The sequence below is a fragment of the Bubalus bubalis genome, chromosome 6 (assembly GCF_019923935.1).
Source record: "Bubalus bubalis isolate 160015118507 breed Murrah chromosome 6, NDDB_SH_1, whole genome shotgun sequence".
Lineage (NCBI taxonomy): Eukaryota > Metazoa > Chordata > Mammalia > Artiodactyla > Bovidae > Bubalus > Bubalus bubalis.
In genome coordinates this window covers 15,319,865-15,337,587 of record NC_059162.1, presented here as the reverse complement: position 1 = coordinate 15,337,587, position 17,723 = coordinate 15,319,865, and the positions used below count along the sequence as shown (strand labels likewise).

Genomic DNA, 17,723 nt, shown 5'->3' with positions numbered 1-17,723 from the left:
CTGACCAGTGTGAGGTGATACCTTGTTGGTAGTTTTGATTTGCATTTCTTCAATAATTAGCAATGTTGAGCATCTTTTCAAATGCTTGGTCATCTGTACATCTTCTTTGGAGTAATGTCTATTTAGTTCTTCTGCCCAACTGATTTTTTTTGTTTGTAATTGAGTTATAAGAGCTGTGTGTATATTTTGGAAATGAAGCCCTTGGTGGTTGCATCATTTGCAAATATTTTCTCTCCGTTTCTAGGTTGTCTTTTTGTTTTGTTTATGGTTTCCTTTGCTGTGCAAGAGCTTTATGTTTGATTAGGTCCCATTTATTTTAGTCTATGCCAGTGGCTGGGAAACTATGGAGGCAGACAAATTCCCCCAGGTCTTTCTAAATTTTTATTGGCACACCACCACATTCCAAGAGTGCTGACCCTTGTTCCATACCATAACATTTAAAATTTGATCCTATACTAAAATATATTGTATTAAAAACATGGGGGGGAGGCATAACTTACACAGAATACACAATTTTAAATGTATAGTTTGTTGAATTTTATGTATCTCTACACTTGTGTAACCTCTTTCCCAGTCAGTACCCTCCCCCAAAGAATTGCCACCATTCTAATCTCTATCCCCATAGAGATTATAGTTTCATCTGTTTTAAACTTTAATTAAATGTAATCATATAGAATATATAATTTTATGTACAATTATATGCTTACCTTCTTTGACTCAATGTTGCCCTCTATTATAGTATACCTTTATACTGCTGTGTAGTATTCCATTATATGAATTTAGCAAAATTTACTGATCTATTTTAATGCTGATAAACACTGGACTATATTCAGTTTTGAGCTATTATTATTAAAAAAAAAAATTTCTGGGAAATTCCCTGGTTGCCTAGCAGTTAGGATTCTGGGCTTTCACTGCTATGGCCTGGGTTTAATCTTTGGTCAGGGAACTGAGATCCCACAAGCTGTGTGGCACAGCCTTAAAAAAAAATTTCTGTGGACATTCCTGCACGTCTTTTTTATTTTTTTGCACCTGTCTTTTGAATATAAACCCTCATTTATGTTGGGGATACACTTATGAGTAGGGTTGTTAGTTTACTAGATGTGTCTATTAGCTTTGGTAGGTACAAACATCTTTTGTAAGTTGTCATACCAATTTACAGTTCCACTAGCAGTAACACAACAGACCACTCACATCGTGTTAAATCCTTGTTAACACTTTGAATTTTAATATGGCTTAATTAATATTTCTCTCTGATGACTAAAATATTAAGCACCTTTTGATTACTGACCACTTTTATATTCTGACATGTCTATTACCTTTTTTATAAATTGTATTGTCCTTTTTTATTTCATCCAGAATTTCATCCAAATTTCATCCAGAAGTAAGTTCTTTGTCAGATAAACACATTGTAAATACCCCTTTCTCAGTGTATGGCGTGCTTTTACACTCAAACTTTCCTTTGGATGACTAGAAATCGTTAATTTTATCAGTTCTTTTATCTTTAGTGCTATTTATATCCTGTTTAAGATAATTTTATCTATCCCAAGTATATGAAAATATTCTCCCATGTGAAAAGGGAACCCTCCTACACTGTTGGTGGGAATGTAAGTTGGTGAAGCCACTATGGAAAACAGTATGGAGGTTCCTCCGAAAACTAAAAATAGAATTACCATATGATTAAGTAATCCCAATTCTGGGCATATATCCAGACAAAACTATAATTCAAAAAGATACATATAGCCCTATGTTCATAGCACCACTATCCACAATAACCAAAACATGGAAGCAACCTAAATGTCTATGGATAGATAAATGGATAAAGAAGATGTAGTGTACACACACACACACACACACACACAAACACAGGAATACTATTCAGCCCTAAAAAAGAATGAAATAATGCCATTTGCAGCAACATGGATGCAACCAGAGGTTATCATACCAAGTGAAAGAAGTCAGAAAGAGAAAGACAAATACCGTATGATATCACCTATATATGGAATCTAAAACACAACACAAATGAATCTATCTATGCAACAGAAACAGAATCAGGGACATAGAGAACAGACTGGCAGTTGCCAAGGGAGAGGGGAGTAAAAAGGACTGGATTGAGACTTTGGGACTAGGAGATACAAACTGATATATATAAAATGGATGAACAACAAGGTCATAACTATATAGCACAGGGAACTATATTCGATACCCTGTGATAAACCACAACGGAAAAGGAAAAAAAAAATATGTATAACTGAGTCACTAAGCTGTACGGCAGTAATTAACACAACATTGTAATTCAATTATACTTCAATAAAAAGTAAATTTAATAAATATTCTCCCATGTTGCCTATAGAAACATGATTGCTTCAGTGGTGATATTTAGGTCTAAGAGTCATCTTAATTTTTGTGTGTGTATTGACGCAGGAGCCTATGACTCAGAACCACTTATTAAAAAGCCATCCTTTCCTAACTGACTTGCAGTGGAACCTAAGTCATAAAATCAGGTGACAGTACATTTATGTGTCTTTATCTGGACTCTATTCCTGCTGCTGCTGTGTGCACTCAGTCATGTCTGACTCTTTGTGACCCTATGGATTGTAGCCCACCAAGCTCCTCTGTTTATGGGATTTTCCAGGCAAGAATATTGGAGTGGGTTGACATTTCTTCCTCCAGGGAATCTTCCTGACCCAGGGATTAAACCTGTGTCTCTTGCATCTCCTGCACTGGCAGATGAATTCTTTACCACTAAGCCACCTAGGAAGCCCCCTACGCTATTCCATTTGTCTATTAATCTAGCCCAAGCAAACACCTACTCTTTTAATTACTGTACCTCTACAGTAAGTCTTGAAATTAGTAGTTTAAGTCCTTAAATTTTTTTCTTCAAGATCATCTTACCTTTTTAAGGTCCTTCACAATTAGATGCATGTTTTGGAATCAGCCTGTCAATTTCCATAAAAATTGAATTTGAATTTATAGATCTGGTAAGAACTGACATCTCAAAAATATTGAGATTTATAATCCATAAACATGGTGTATTTCTCCATTAATTTAGGTGGTCTTTTTTCCCAATAATGTTTGGTGGTCTTCAGTACTGATGTCCTACAAACTTTCATTGTTTATTCTAATGTTTAATGAAGTGGAAGAGAAGTGGTGACAGTGGACACTCTTACGGAATGCTGTTCATATGAGCCTAGTTTTCTTTCACTGTGTTAAAACACATGTAACAGAGTTTATAACCTTAACCACTTAAAAATGTACAGTTCAGTGGTATTAAAAACATCCATATGGGACTTCGTTAGTGGTCTAGTGATCAAGACTACATGCTTCCATTGCAGGGGGCACAGGTTCAATTCCTGATCAGCTAACTAAGGTCTCACATACTGTGAGGTGTGGCCAAAAGAAGAAAAAGGAAACAAAAAAGGAAATTCATGTTGTGTAGTCAACTCCACCATGCAATTCCATCTCTTTTTGTCCTGTAAAATGGACTCTGTCCCTATTAAACAATAACTTTCAAACTCTCCTTCCTCCAGCCTCAGACAACCACTACTCTATGGTCTCTATGATTCTAACTACTTTTAAACATCTCATGTAAGTGGAATCACACAGTAGTATTTGTCTTTTTGTGACTGGATTATTTCATCTAGCATAATATGTGTGGATCACAATAAATTGTGGAAAATTCTTCAAGAGATGGGAATACCAGACCACTTGACCTGCCTCTTGAGAAACCTATATGCAGGCCAGGAAGCAACAGTTAGAACTGGACATGGAACAACAGACTGGTTCCAAATAGGAAAAGGAGTACGTCAAGGCTGTATATTGTCACCCTGCTTATTTAACTTCTATGCAGAGTACATCATGAGAAACGCTGGGCTGGAAGAAACACAAGCTGGAATCAAGATTGCCGGGAGAAATATCAATAACCTCAGATATGCAGATGACACTACCCTTATGGCAGAAAGTGAAGAGGAACTCAAAAGCCTCTTGATGAAAGTGAAAGAGCAGAGTGAAAAAGTTGGCTTAAAGCTCAACATTCAGAAAACGAAGATTATGGCATCTGGTCCCATCACTTCATGGTAAATACATGGGGAAACGGTGAAAAGAGTGTCAGATTTTATTTTTTGGGCTCCAAAATCACTGTAGATGGTGACTGCAACCATGAAATTAAAAGACGCTTACTCCTTGGAAGCAAAGGAGTCTACGACCAACCTAGATAGCATATTGAAAAGCAGAGACATTACTTTGCCAACAAACGTCCGTCTAGTCAAGGCTATGGTTTTTCCAGGGGTCATGGATGGATGTGAGAGTTGGACTGTGAAGAAAGCTGGGCGCCGAAGAATTGATGGTTTTGAACTGTGGTGTTGGAGAAGACTCTTGAGAGTCCCTTGGACTGCAAGGAGATCCAACCAGTCTATTCTGAAGGAGATCAGCCCTGGGTGTTCTTTGGAAGGACTGATGCTAAAGCTGAAACTCTAGTACTTTGGCCACCTCATGCGAAGAGTTGACTCATTGGAAAAGACTCTGATGCTGGGAGGGATTGGGGGCAGGAGGAGAAGGGGACGACAGAGGATGAGATGGCTGGATGGCATCACCGACTTGATGGACGTGAGTTTGAATGAACTCCGGGAGTTGGTGATGGACAGGGAGGCCTGGCATGCTGCGATTCACGGGGTTGCAAAGAGTCGGACATGACTGAGCAACTGAACTGAAATGAACTGACTAATGTCCTCAAGGTCTTTTCATGTTGTAGTATATTGCAAAACTTTCTTTTTTTTAAAGGCTGAGTTTTATTGTATGTTAAAACCAGATTTTCCTTATCCCTTCATTCATTATGGACACCTGGGTTCTTCCACATTTTAGCTACTATGAATAATGTTACTAAAATATGGGGCTGCAGATATCTCTTTGAGAACCTCCTTTCAATTCTTTTGGATAAACACTCAGAAGCTGGACTGCTGGATTATACAGTAATTTTATTTTTAATTTGTTGAGGAACATCCCTACCCTTTTCCACTGCGGATATATCATTTTTATATTTCCAATAGAGTTCAAGGGTTCCTATTTCTTAACATCCTTGTCAATACTTATTGTTTTCTGTTATTTCCACAGTAGCCATTCTGAGGGTGTGAGGTAGTATCTTATGGTTTTGAGTTGCATATCCTTAATGATCAGTCATTTTGGGTATCTTTTTGTTTATTGGCCATCTGCATATTTTCTTTAGAGAAATATATTAATATATTAATTAAAGTTGTCTGTCCATTCTGAATTGGGTTGGTTTTTTTGTTGTTGAGTTTCAGGGGTTCTCTATATAGTCTTGATACTAATACCTTATCAGATATATGACTTGCAAATATTTTCTGCCATTCTGTGGGCAGCCTTTTGATTCCGTGTATAGGCAATGGCACCCCACTCCAGTACTCTTGCCTGGAAAGTCCCATGGACAGAGGAGCCTGATGGGCTGCTGTCCATGGAGTTTGCTCCAGTGGGTTGCTAGGAGTCGGACACGACTGAGCGATTTCACTTTTACTTTTCGCTTTCATGCATTGGAGAAGGAAATGGCAACCCACTCCAGAGTTCTTGCCTGGAGAGTCCCGGGGACGGCGGAGCCAGGTGGGCTGCTGTCTCTGGGGTTGCACAGAGTCGGGCACGACTGAAGTGACTTAGCAGCAGCAGCAGCATCAGATCAGATCAGATCAGTTGCTCAGTCGTGTCCGACTCTTTGCAACCCCATGAATCGCAGCACGCCAGGCCTCCCTGTCCATCACCAACTCCTGGAGTTCAGACTCACGTCCATCGAGTCAGTGATGCCATCCATCCAGGATGACAGTCATCCTCTGTCGTCCCCTTCTCCTCCTGCCCCCAATCCCTCCCAGCATCAGAGTCTTTTCCAATGAGTCAACTCTTCGCATGAGGTGGCCAAGGTACTGGAGTTTCAGCTTTAGCATCATTCCTTCCAAAGAAATCCCAGGGCTGATCTCCTTCAGAATGGACTGGTTGGATCTCCTTGCAGTCCAAGGGACTCTCAAGAGTCTTCTCCAACACCACAGTTCAAAAGCATCAATTCTTCGGCGCTCAGCCTTCTTCACAGTCCAACTCTCACATCCATACATGAGCACAGGAAAAACCATAGCCTTGACTAGACGGACCTTTGTTGGCAAAGTAATGTCTCTGCTTTTCAATATGCCATCTAGGTTGGTCCTAACTTTCCTTCCAAGGAGTAAGCGTCTTTTAATTTCATGGCTGCAGTCACCATCTGTAGTGATTTTGGAGCCCAGAAAAATAAAGTCTGACACTGTTTCCACTGTTTCCCCATCTATTTCCCATGAAGTGATGGGACTGGATGCCATGATCTTCGTTTTCTGAATGTTGAGCTTTAAGCCAACTTTTTCACTCCCCACTTTCACTTTCATCAAGAGGCTTTTGAGTTCCTCTTCACTTTCTGCCATAAGGGTGGTGTCATCTGCATATCTGAGGTTATTGATACTTCTCCCGGCAATCTTGATTCCAGCTTGTGTTTCTTCCAGTCCAGCGTTTCTCATGATGTACTCTGCATAGAAGTCAATATTTCCAAGTCCAGTGTTGTGAAACTACTGTTCTATGTCTTTAAGTTTTATTGTTTTAGGTCTTACATTTAGGTTCTTGATTGGTTTCAATTAATTTTTGTACAGTGTTTGGTAGGGGACCAACTTCATACTTTTGCAGGTGGATACTGAGTTTTCCTAGCACCTTTTACTGAAAAGAGTATCCCTTTTTCACTAAACGGTTTTGGCACACTTGTAAAAGATTACTTGACCATATATGTAGGGGTTTGTTTCAAGGTTCTTTATTCTATTTAATGGGTCTATATGCCTGTCTTTATGCCTATACCATACATACTGCTTTGATTACTCTAACTTTGTAGTAGGTTTTCAAATGAAGTGTGAATCCTCCACTTCTGCTCTTTTTTAGGATTATTTTGGTTATTTGGGCGTCCTTTGAGATTCCATATGAATTTTCAGATAGGTTTTCTATTTCTGAAAAAAAAATGTCATGGGGATTTTGATAGGAATTACACTGACTCTGTAGACCACTTTGGGTAATAGTGCCATTTTAATAAAATCAAATCTTCTTATCTATGAACATGAGATGTGTTGCCATTCATTTATGTCTTTAACAATGTTTTATAGCTTTCATTGTACAATTCTTTCACCTCATTAAGTTAATTTTAAGTACTTCATTCTTTCATGATACTGCAAATGGAACTGTTTTTGTAATTTCCTTTTCAAAATGCTCAGTTTGTATATACAAATGCAACTGGAGAAGACCATACAATATGCAAACAAAGATAATTTTTATTCTTCATTTCCAATTTGGATGCCTTTTATATCTATTTTTTTTCTGGTTTGAGCTTCCAATATTATTTGGCATAAAATGGTGAATGTGGGCATCCTTGTCCTGTTCTTGATCTTAGAGGAAAAGCTTTCAGTCTTTCACTACCGAATATTACTTTGACTGTGAGTTTTCATATATGGCTTTTATTATGTTAAGGCAGTCCTTCTATTCCTATTTTGTTGAGTATCTTTATCATGAAAAGGGAGTTGAATTTTGTCAAATGCTTTTTTCCTCCATCAATTGAGATGACCACATGACTTCTTTTCTCCTTTACTTTCCTGATGTAGTGTATCGCACTGATCAATTTTCCTATGCTGAACAATCCTTGCCTTTCAGGATGAAATTCCACAGAGTCACTGTGCACAATTCTTTAATATGCTGGTGAACTGCTTGCTAGTATTTTGCTGAGGATTTTTGCATCAATGTTCATAACAGGTATTGGTCTATAGTTTTCTAGGGGAGTCTTTGCTAAGCTTTGGTATCAGGGTTATGGTTGCTTCATACAGTAAATTAGGAGGTGTTTCCTTCTCTACAATTTTTTGGAAAAAATTGATTTGGTACTAATTTGATAGATCAGATCAGTTGCTCAGTCGTGTCTGACTCATTGCGACCCCATGAATCGCAGCACGCCTGGCCTCCCTGTCCATCACCAACTCCCGGAGTTCACTGAGACTCACGTCCATCAAGTCAGTGATGCCATCCAGCCATCTCATCCTCTGTCATCCCCTTCTCCTCCTGCCCCCAATCCCTCCCAGCATCAGAGTCTTTTCCAATGAGTCAACTCTTTGCATGAGGTGGCCAAAGTACTGGAGTTTCAGCTTCAGCATCATTCCTTCCAAAGAAATCCCAGGGCTGATCTCCTTCAGAAATTCATCAGTAAAACCATCAAGTCAAGGGCTTTTCTTTGTTGGGAGATTTTTGATTACTGATTCAATACATTTGTTAGTTACAGGTTTATTCAGATTTTTTATTTATGATTTAGTCACAGTAGGTTTTGTGGTTCTAGAAACTTGTCCATCTCAACTAGGTTATCAGATTTTTTGGTATACATCTGTTCATAGTATTCTCTTTTAATCTTTTTCATTTCTGTAGAATTGGTAGTAATGTCCCCACTTTCATTTCTGAGTTTAGTAATTTGAGTTCTTTCTTCTTCATCTCTGTAGCTAAAGGTTTGTTAATTTTATCTTTTTGAAGAACCAACTTTTGGTTTCACTGATTTTCTCTATTGTTTTTCTATTTTAGATTTTATTTATCTCTGTTCTCATTCTCATCTTTATTATTTCCTTCCTTTTGCTAACTTTAGATTTCTGTTGTGCCTGTGCTAAGCTGCTTCAGTAGTGTCCAACTCTTTGTGATCCTACAGATTGTAGCCCGCCAGGTTTCTCTGTCCATAGGATTCTCCAGCCCTAACTTTAGATTCAGTTTGCTATTTTTCTAGGTCATTAAGTTGTAAAGTGGGCTTCCCTGGTGGCTCAGATGGTAAAGAATCTGCCTGTAACGCAGGGAACCCAGGTTCAATCCCTGGGTTGGGAAGATCCCCTGGAGAAGGGAATGGATCCCACTCTAGTATTCTTGCCTGGAGAATTTCATGGACAGAGGAGACTGGCATCCATGGGGTCACAAAGAGTTGGACATAAATGAGTGACTAACACTTCCACTCTAAGTTGTAAAGTCAGGTTGTTAATTTGAGCTCTTTCTTGTTTTTTAATGTAAGCATTTGTAGCTATAAAATTCCCCCACAGTGCTGCTACTGCTGCATTCCATAGGTTTTTGGTACTTTATACTATTTTCATTCATCTCTAAGTATTTAATAATTTCCCTTGTGATTTTTTCTCTGACCAACTGGTTGTTTAAAAGTTCGTGACTTTCCAAAGTTTCATGAATTTTCCAGTTTCCTTTATGTTACTGATTTTCTAACTTCCATCTGTTGTGGTTACAGAAGATACCTTCTATAATATCTATCTTTTAAAATCTACTGGGGACTTCCCTGGTAGCTCAGTGGTAAAGAATCCACCTGCCAATGCAGGAGACATGGGTTTAATCTCTGATCCACAGAGATCCTACATGACGTGGAGCAACTAACCCCATGAGCCACAACTACTGGGCCTGTGCTCTAGGGCCCATGAGCCACAACTACTGAGCCTACATGTCACAACTACTGAAGCCTGCACACCCTTGAGCCCATGTTCCACAAGAAGTGAAGCCACCACAATGAGAAGCCTGCTACTAGACAGTAGCTCCTGTGCACCAAAACTAGAGAAAAGCCTGTGTAGCAATGAAGACCCAGCATAGCCAAAAATATAAATAAATAAAAACTATTGACCTGGCTGGGGAGTTAAGATCCCACAAACCATGCAGTGTGGCCTAAAAAAAAACAAACAGAAATCAGTGTCTCAGTGTCCCAGTTTTGGTTCAGTGGTTAAGACTCTGCACTGCTAATGCAAGGGGCGTGGGTTCAATCCTTGGTCTGGGAACTAAGATGCCACATGCTATGTGGCATAGCCAAAAAATAAAAAAAAAATCTACTGAGACTGAATTTCTGCCTAACAAAATGTCCCATGTGCACTTGAGAAGAATGTAAATGCTGTTTGTTGTTGGGTGGGGTCTTGGTATTTGTTTTAGATCTAGTTGGTTTATTATGTAAGTTCTCTATTCCTTACTTACCTCTCCGGTTGTTCTTTTCATTATCAAGTGGGGAGTTGAAGTCTCCCAATTATTACTGCAGAATTCTCTCTCCCATCAACTGTCAGTTTTTGCTTCCTATATTTTGAAGTTCTGTCATGTGTGTAAATGTTTACAACTGTTATATCTTCTTGCTGAATCTTTTTAAGAAACATATGTCCTTTTTTGTCTCTTTTAACCTTTTTGGGTTTAAAGTCTATTTTAGCCACTCCCACTCTCTTTTGGCTACTATTTACTGACATGGAATATCTTCTTCCATCCTTTCACTTTCAACCTGATTGTGCCTTTGGATCTTCAGTGAGTCTCTTATACACAGTATACAGTTGGATGATGTATTTTTTGAATTAATTAATTAGGCTGCATCAGGTCTTCGTTGTAGCACATGGGATCTTTTGTTGTGGCACGCGAGCCCACTAGTTGCAGTGAGTGGGCTTAGTTGCCCAGCAGCATGTGGGATCTTAGTTCCCTGATTAGGGATCAAACCTGCATCCCCTGTACTACAAGGTGAGTTCTTAACCACTGGACCACCAGGGAATCTATTCTGCCAATCTTTAAAAAAAAAAATTAAGACATAATTGACATAAAATATTATATTAGTTTTAGATGTAACATAATGATTTATTATACGTATATATTGCAAAATGATTACCACAATGACTCTAGTTAACATCCATCACCATGCATAGTATCAAGTTATTTTCTTGTGATAAGATTTTCAAGATTCATTCTCTAAGCAAGTTTCAAATATACAATGTAGTATTATTAAGTATAGTCACCAGGCTGTACATTACATCCTCAGGTGTTATTTATTTGGACCACCTTCACCTATGTTTCCAAGTTTGCAAACCCTTACCTCTGGCAACTTCCAATTTCTATCTATGAGTTTGCTTTTTTTTTTTTCAAAAGATTCTACACAAGTGAGATCATATGGAACTAGTCTTTCTCTTTATCTCATTTAGCATAACAAGGCCATTCATTTTGTTACAAATGGTAGTATTTCCTGCATTTTTGTGGCTAAATATTCCATTGTAGACTCATACCACATTTTCTTTGTCCACTGATGAATACTTTGGTTGTTTCCATGCCTCAGCTACTATGAATAACGCCATAATGAACATGGGATACAGATAATCATTTTGAGTTAGTGTTTTTCTTTTCCTTCAGATAAATACCCAGAAATGGCGTTGCTGTGTTGTATGGCACTTCTATTTTTAATTTTCCGAGGAACCTCCATATGGTTTTTGATAGTGGCTGTACCAATTTAAATTCCCACCAACAGTGCACAAGGGTTTTCCCCCAACCTTTTTTTACATTCTCACTAACATTCATTACTTCTTATCTGTTTGAGAACAGCCATTCTCAAGGTGTGAGGTGGTATCTCATTGTGGTTTTGACTTGCATTTCCCTGATGGTTAGTGTGACATCAAGCACCTTTTAATGTATCTGTTGGTCATCTATATGTCTGCTTTAAAAGTATATTCAGATTTTCCAACTATATTTAATTGGATTTTCTATTTTGCTATTGACTTGTATGCTTTCCTTATATATTTTGAATATTAACACCTTACTAGATTTGCTAATATTTTCTCCCATTCTGTAGGCTGTGTTTTCATTTTGTTTATGGTTTCCATTATTGTACAGAAACATTTTAGTTTTACCAGTCTCACTTGTTCATTTCTGCTTTTAATGCCTTGCTTCTGGTGTTAAAACAAACAAAAAAATCATTGTCAAAACTGATGACAAGGAGCTTATCCTCTTTTTCTAGGAATTTCATCGTTTTAGGTCTTACACTCAAGTCTTTAAATTGATTTCTGTTTATGTTGAAAGACAGTGATCCCATTTCATTCTTTTGCATGTGGCTGTTCAGTTTTCCCACACCCTATATTGAAGAGACTGCCCTTTCCCTATTGTATATTCTTGGCTCCTCTGCCATAAATCAATCGGCCATACATGCATGGGTTTATTTCTGGGCTCTCTATTCTATTCCATTCATCTATGTATCTGTTCTTCTGCCAGTAGCATACTGTTTTGATTACTATAGCTTTGTAATATAGTTTGAAATCAGGACGTATGATGCCTTCAACTTTGTTCTTTGTCAGGACTGTTTTGACTATTTGAGATTTTTCTGTGGTTCCACCTAAGTTTTAGGATTATTATACTTCTGAGAAAAGTGCCATTGGAATTTTATTTTTATTGTACTGAATTTGTAGGATGCTTTGGGTAGTACAGACATTTAAGCAGTAATAACTCTTCAAATCCATGAGCACAGAGTATGTTTTCATTTATTTATGTCTCCTGTAAGCTCTCATCAGTAGCTTACAGTTATCAGTGTACAGGTCTTTTACCTCCTTGGCTAAATTTATTCCTAGGTATTTTATTCTTTCTGATGCCATTGCAAAGGGATTGTTTTTTAATTTCTGATACTTACTCATGTATGAAAATGCAACTGATTTTTATATTTTGTCTCCTGAAACTTCACTAAATTTTCAGTTCTAAAAAGTTTTCTGATGGGAGTTTTTAGGGTTTTCTACATGTAATACTATTTGCAAACAATATTTTTTCTATATGTAATTTTCTATATTTCTATATTATACATATATATAGTATTTTTCTATATGTAATACTATTTGCAAATAAGAGACAGTTTTACTTGTTCCTTTTCAATTAGATGCCTTTTACTTAATTTTTTTTTTGCCTACCTCATCCCACTCCAGTACTCTTGCCTGGACAATCCCATGGATGGAGGAGCCTGGTAGGCTGCAGTCCATGGGGTCGTGAAGAGTCGGACATGACTGAGTGACCTCACTTTCCTGCATTGGAGAAGGAAATGTCAACCTACTCCAGTGTTCTTGCCTGGAGAATCCCAGGGATGGCGGAGCCTGGTAGGCTGCCGTCTATGGGGTTGCACAGAGTCGGACACGACTGAAGTGACTTAGCCTCAGAAGCAGCTACCTCATCTGGGTAAAACTTGGAGTAATTATGTTGAACAGAAGTGGTAGGAGTGGACATCCTTGTTTTGGTTTTATTCTTGATTCCAGAGGAAAAGCTTTCAATTTTTCACCTGTTGGTTGTCACATTCACCTTTTATTATGTTGAGATACATTCTTTTACCCACTTTGTAGAGTTTTTTTAATCATAAATGATGCTGAATCCCCAGATGAATGGATAAGAAAGCTGTGGTACATATACACAATGGAGTATTACTCAGCCATTAAAAAGAATACATTTGAATCAGTTCTAATGAGGTGGATGAAACTGGAACCTATTATACAGAGTGAAGTAAGCCAGAAAGAAAAACACCAATACAGTATACTAACGCATATATATGGAATTTAGAAAGATGGTAACAATAACCCTGTGTACGAGACAGCAAAAGAGACACTGATGTATAGATCAGTCTTATGGACTCTGTGGGAGAGGGAGAGGGTGGGGAGATTTGGGAGAATGGCATTGAAACATGTATAATATCATGTATGAAATGAGTCGCCAGTCCAGGTTCGATGCACGATACTGGATGCTTGGGGCTGGTGCACTGGGACGACCCAGAGGGAGGGTATGGGGAGGGAGGAGGGAGGAGGGTTCAGGATGGGGAACACAGGTATACCTGTGGCGGATTCATTTCGATATTTGGCAAAACTAATACAATTATGTAGAGTTTAAAAATAAAATAAAATTAAAAAATAAATGATGTTGAATCCCATTCTCTTTTTGAGAGTTTAATCCATTTACCTTTAAATTAATTACTGATAAGGAATTACTCATCACTGAACAATTTATTTTCTATATGCCCTAGAGGTTTCTGTCCTTCCTTGCCTGAATTCCTGCTTTCTAGTGGGTTTGGTTAATCTTCTGGAGTGAAATGTTTACATTCTTCCTGAATTTCTTTTCATACATGTCTGTAGGTATTGCATTTGTGGTTACCATGAGGATTAAACTGAACATCCTTAAGTTATAAAACTATTTTATTTATAGTAGCTTAACTTGAATAACATAAAAAAACACTACTCCTTTACAGCCATTTCTACCCCTTCCAGATGTCACAAAATTACCTCTTTTTATATTATGTGCACAAAAAAATTAACTAACAATTCCACTTAGTGCATTAGTTTCCTAAACTGTGTAGAAAAAAAAGTACAGCTACAAAACACTGTCAAATTAATTCTACCTTTTATAATTGCCCATGTATTTACCTTTATTAGGATCTTTATTTCTCCATATAGCATGGAAGTACTATCTGGTGTCCTGTAAGTTCACCTTGGAGGAGACCATTGAGTATTTCTGCAGGGTAGTTCTAGCACTCAAAAAGTCCCTCATCTTTTATTTGGGAATGTTTTTATTTCCTCCTCATTTATGAAGGATAGCTTTGCTACATAGAGGAATCCTGGTTGACATGTTCTTTTAGCACACTACATATACGGGCCCACTGTCTTCTGGCCTCCAAAATGTCACTGTATGTAATGATTTATTTGTCTTGGGCTGATTCCAAGACTTGCTCTTTAAATTTTGAAAGTTTGATTTTAACATGTCTTGATATGTGTCTCATTTTGAGTTCATCTTACTTGGAGTTCGTTACACACCCTAGGTATTTATATTCACATCATTCATGAAATTTGGTAAGTTTTCAACCATTATTTCTTCAAATATTTTCTCTTGCTTCTGTTTTCTCCCTCCGGGACATCCACAATACATACATATGGTTGTTCTGCTCGATGGTACCCCAAAGGCCGCTTAGAGCTCTCTCTTCTTCAATCTTTATCTTTTTCCTCAGGCTTGATAATTTATATTGTCCTATGGGCTGCTCTGGTAGCTCAGCTGGTCAAGAATCCGCCTACAATCCAGGAGACCTCAGTTCAATTCCTGGGTTGGAAAGATCCACTGGAGAAAGGATAGGCTACCTATTCCAGTATTCTTGGGCTTCCCTGGTGGCTCAGCGAGTCAAGAATTTGCCTGCAGTGTGGGAGACATGGGTTCGATCCCTGGGTTGGGAAGATCCCTGGAGAAGGGAACGGCTACCCTCTCCAGTGTTCTGGCCTAGAGAATTTCATGGACTGCATAGTCCATGGGATCGCAAAGATCCGGACATGACTGAGTGATTTTCACTTCACCTCATTTTTGAGTTCACTGATTCTTTCTCTTGCCTGTCCAAACCTGCCTCTGAATCCATCTAGTAAATTTTTCATTTCAATTATTGTACTTCTTCAGTTCCAGAATTCCTTTCTGGTTTCTTTTTAGGTTTTCTATCTCTTTATTGATATTTCCATTTTTTTCACATCAGTTTCATGACTTTCCCATGAAAGATTTTTTCATGACAATTTCCTTTAGTTCTTTGAGCATCATCAGGACAATTGTTTAAAAGTTTTGTCTTATGTGTCTGCCATTAGCCCATTTTAGGGACAGATTCTACTGAATTACTATTCTGAATTATTTTTTTTTCTCTGAATGGGCCATATTTTCTTTCTTTTTTTTTTTTTTGAAAACAGAAATAAAATGTATTTCCATCTCCAAAGATAAACAGTATTAAGTCATTTAAGAGTATTTCCTTCTGGCCTTTTAAAATGAATATTATGCATCTCTCTCTCTACTTTTTTTTTTTAATTTTATTTTATTTTTAAACTTTACATAATTGTATTAGTTTTGCCAAATATCAAAATGAATCCGCCACAGGTATACATGTGTTCCCCATCCTGAACCCTCCTCCCTCCTCCCTCCCCATACCATCCCTCTGGGTCATCCCAGTGCACTAGCCCCAAGCATCCAGTATCGTGCATTGAACCTGGACTGGCAACTCGTTTCATATATGGTATTTTACATGTTTCAATGTGAATGGGCCATATTTTCTAATGTCTTTATATTCCTTGTGATTTTTCTGAACACTGGACATATGAATCGAGTAATGTGGTAACTTGGGAATTAGATTCTCCCCTTTCCTATTCGCTGTTTTTTGTTATTATTATTTTCCTGTTTCAAGGATCAGCCTCAAGTGTAAACCTAGTAGTGTCTTATGTCTTTTCTGATCCTTCCCTTGGATATGTGTAGTCACTGACTATATTCCCCAACATATGTAGTTGTTTTGGCATGTCTTAAGTCTTTAATTTCTGTCCTAAGAGACGAAAAATGAAAAATGAAGGTGGGCAAAAGAGGGTACCTTAAAATCTCCTGAAAGTCACTACAGCTGGAGGGAGAGGGACTTGCAACAATGGGAGGTACAACAGTGGCTGCCTGCTTCTTTGTGTGCACCTCTGTGATTAGAATCAGCAATCAGAGTACAGATATTCAGTATTTGGAGAAAGGGGCCCCTTTTATCTGCCCTAGCACATGCAAGCTGTATGCAAGCTATTCCAGGAGTACTTGCACAGCTGCCTGCCATGTGGCTGGGGGTAGGGATGAGTAGCTCTACTGAGTTAAGAGTTCAAAATGACTGAAACGAACCACAACTGACCATCTAAAACATCTCCTGGACGTTACAAGCCTTCAACAGACTCCAGAGTTCCAAACAGTTTTATCAGACAGATTCTGCTAGTGCAGTTGTCTAAAGGGAGATAGATTCTTGTTGCTTCCTACTCTCTCATTTTCTTAGAATCCTCCCCTATCATGTTATCTTTTCTGAGTTATTCTTTTTTTAATTTTATTTTTTAAATAACATGGACAGAGGAGCCTAGTGGGCTACAGTCCATCGGGTTGCAAAGGAGTTGGACACAACTTAGCAACTTAACAACAACAACAACACACTCTGTATGGGCCATGTCAAAAGGTGAGATTATTTTTTAGATGCATTTTTTCATTCTAAGTTAGATTCTAATCTATCTCACTTATTTTTACTTATCATTGTAACAAATCCAGTGAGGATGTGATAAACATGCTAAATGTATGGATATAAGAACCATGTAGCAGTGCTTGGTGCATAGTAAGCAGTCAATAAATAGTAGGTATTATCATATATGTCTCACACACACACATAAATAAATATTACATTCTTCTGGGAGTAGTTAGGTTGAAGTGTGAAGAAACAGTACGAGCTTACTCTCTACCTGGGAGGATCTGTCGTAACAGAGAATTGCCTGAGCTGCTTTGTATAAGCTGATTATTAAGATAAATCTCAGGATGTCCTCAATGCTTTCTGCTCTGCTGCGTTCACCTTCCCCTGTTTTCTTACCATTTCTGCATTTCACAATTTGGGTCACAGCTGTGATTGATGAACCGGGCCTCATTTCCCATACGGTAACTGTCAATCACCATCCCACTATCCAAGTTCAGACAATAGTGGTCACTGTGATTATGATACTGCTCAATCATCCTGTTCCTAAAGAGGAGAGAAATGATTAAAACCCAGTTAATGATTAAGTTGAAAGTAAACTTCAAATATTTCATTTTCCATTCTAATCTGGTACCTCTGCCATTTTCCTGGAGTATGATTTACCACTGTACCTGAACTCCTGCTCGCTGACAACCTCTCCTAGGTATTCAATGATGAACTGCCCAGCTTTTAGAGGTTCTTTGGTTCTGATTCCCCAACCTTTTTCTTCAGCTCGAAATCGTTCTAGACATTGCACCCACTCGTGCCGCTGTATCCTCTGGTTACAGCACTGCTCACCACAGGGGCAAGTGTTGGGGGAACACTCAGCAAAGATCATTCTAGAAAGAAAAGGAATAATTACATGTCAATTAACACTACA

General features: G+C 38.1%; 1 protein-coding gene across 10 annotated transcripts in view; it reads right to left on the bottom strand.

Moving 5' to 3' along the window:
- The window catches only part of ASH1L (ASH1 like histone lysine methyltransferase), a 206,186-nt gene that overhangs the window by 23,939 nt on the left and 164,524 nt on the right, over positions 1-17,723 (bottom strand). For all 10 annotated transcript variants that reach the window (XM_044944263.2, XM_025289369.3, XM_025289367.3 and 7 more), the window contains 2 exons: positions 17,476-17,682; positions 17,204-17,350 (listed from right to left, as the gene is read on the bottom strand). In XM_044944263.2, the coding sequence (XP_044800198.2) occupies positions 17,204-17,350; positions 17,476-17,682 (354 nt within the window). The remainder of the gene's footprint in view (positions 1-17,203; positions 17,351-17,475; positions 17,683-17,723) is intronic.